Raw genomic sequence first — 2,205 nt, 5'->3', positions numbered from 1 at the left:
TGCATGTTTTATGCTTAAATTAGGTGAATTTATTGCCAGATAATTTTTTAATTTTGCCAGATCACTTAGTATCATTTCTACCTAAAGCGAAAACTAGGGTAAAACTAGTTGTTTTAAAAACTAGGGTTTTTAAAACTAGTCAATCCAGGCAATCGGCAAAGATCGGTGATTGGCAGAGATCGGCCTCATGGGAGATCAGCATCGGAATTGGCAGCAAAAACCTGATCAGAGCATCCCTAGCATAAAGTATGAACATATCTTCTATAAACTTATCTTTTAGGAATAAATCAGCTCCGCCAGTGAAATGTTCAGAGCAACAGAGAAGCTTGCAATCCGGCTTCTCTGTTAAATAATAACTAAAAATAACTAAAAAAAAGTGATTTTTTTTTTCCCTGCTTAGTCTGGTGGCGGGGTGCCAGGCTTATAATACCCTGGGGGAAGCCCTGGGAGTCATTTAATTTCATTGTACAGATGTTATTATTGGGCCCCAGTCAGTGGTTTCTGTCATTACAGATAAAAGGTTCATCTACTTGACGTGCGATCTGCTCACATATAAAACAGATGAATAAAGTCCTGTATTCTCTGTTCAACTTGTTGAATATTAATTAAACTCGGTAGAAATTAAATGCAACTGAATAGCCTATGTCATAATTATCATTTAAAAATTGACGGGTAAAAATAGCAAACATCAGTTTTTGACAGTCAGTCAAATGACAGTCAACAAAAAATTAAAAATAAATAAATAAATAAAGTCTCTGCTGTGTACCTGAAAATATGACAGAGAACTTCATGGGACAGCTCATTGATGTAGTCCTTGCGTTCAAAGGATGTCAGGGCTTGTTCGTCCACATTACTCCCTCCTGAGGACTGAAGTTTAGTAGTCTTCTTCCTTGGTCCCATGGCTTCAGTGTCACCACCWAGCACACACTGAAATGAGCACTTGTCCCTGCGCTCTTAATTGCCTTTTCACATAAATGAGCCTCAGACCTAYGAAAAATAAAGAATTATAAGTACATTCAAACGTATTGTGATCACTGACCCCTTTAATAAATTGATTTAGTATTTTCATTGATTCTTTCATTTCTCTGCGACGAGTCGATGTTGGCTGAACAGTTACAAATGTCAGTCCATCTACTCCAACCTAAACACTTTCCCCAATCAGTGTATGTAAATATATATAGGAAGAAAATATATATTTATTTATTTAGGGATGGCTCATGATATTGGGCCAATGATATGCCAGAAGGAGAAGAAAAATAATATCTCTTTAAAAAGGTTTTTAAAACCAAGGAAAACAAGTAACCAGTACGGAAAGAGAAAACAAGACAAAATAATTAGCTTACCACTACATGCTGTCTGATAGGCACCACATATTGTCAAACAGAATGTTAAGTCCTACCTTAACATTAATATAGTCACTTTATTGCCTTACAGCAATTGCTAGAAATGTAGTAGATGTATGAAGATTATTATTTTGTTGGACATGAAGCAAGAACTTCATTAGGGTCTTGTGGATGTTTTTGTTTTCACATCAAGTGGTTTCTGACCCGACGACTCCACTCATGGCTAAATTGGAGAATACATGTTACTTTGTACCAACAACCCTAAAAACCCTATAACTATATTGTACATTGTGTGATGAAGTAACAGGATTTTCTTTTCTGGACCAATACAACAAAATTTAAATCAGAATAGCCGTGAACAAATTCTGTCAGACTTCCTGTGGCAGCTAGACTTTTTTTTAATTCTTATTTTCTTAAACATTTTCATGACACACAACAATATGGCCACAACCAATGCATGTATAAGGGTATATTAATCCTMACACCTGCCGGATATTTCTACAGAATATTTGCTYTCCAACATCTACAGGYCCCTACAGAAAAGGAAACACCTTCTACGATGCCTGYCTTATGCCAGGTCTCAACTAAARAGTAGGAAAAGCTCAGAGTTTGTTCAAACAASCAGGGAACTGAGCAGTTACGGATATGTTGCAATAGCAATTTGATGAAGGAAAACGGCTACATAGTTTTCTGCACCCGCATATGCACATATATGCACATATATGGACATATATGCACATACTTGCCCCTGAACTTGCTTTGAGTTTTCTACCAAACTCGTTTTCTGAAATGGGGCCCAGGAGTCACTACCTCCTTTCGATCTGAATCAGCTCAAACGTAAACCCCGAGAAGTATTTAGCAA

The 2,205-nt window shown here is 36.8% G+C and overlaps 1 protein-coding gene across 6 annotated transcripts in view; it reads right to left on the bottom strand.

Moving 5' to 3' along the window:
• The window catches only part of fbxo38 (F-box protein 38), a 65,517-nt gene that overhangs the window by 62,936 nt on the left and 376 nt on the right, over positions 1-2,205 (bottom strand). For 5 of the 6 annotated variants that reach the window (XM_017303390.1, XM_008402763.2, XM_008402765.2 and 2 more), the window contains exon 2: positions 767-987. In XM_017303390.1, coding sequence (XP_017158879.1) covers positions 767-900 — 134 coding nt within the window. In that variant the 5' untranslated portion in view covers positions 901-987. The remainder of the gene's footprint in view (positions 1-766; positions 988-2,205) is intronic. The other variant, XM_008402764.2, reaches the window with a different exon arrangement.

The sequence above is a fragment of the Poecilia reticulata genome, unplaced genomic scaffold (assembly GCF_000633615.1).
Source record: "Poecilia reticulata strain Guanapo unplaced genomic scaffold, Guppy_female_1.0+MT scaffold_256, whole genome shotgun sequence".
Classification (NCBI taxonomy): Eukaryota; Metazoa; Chordata; class Actinopteri; order Cyprinodontiformes; family Poeciliidae; genus Poecilia; species Poecilia reticulata.
This window is presented reverse-complemented; position numbering and strand designations above follow the sequence as displayed.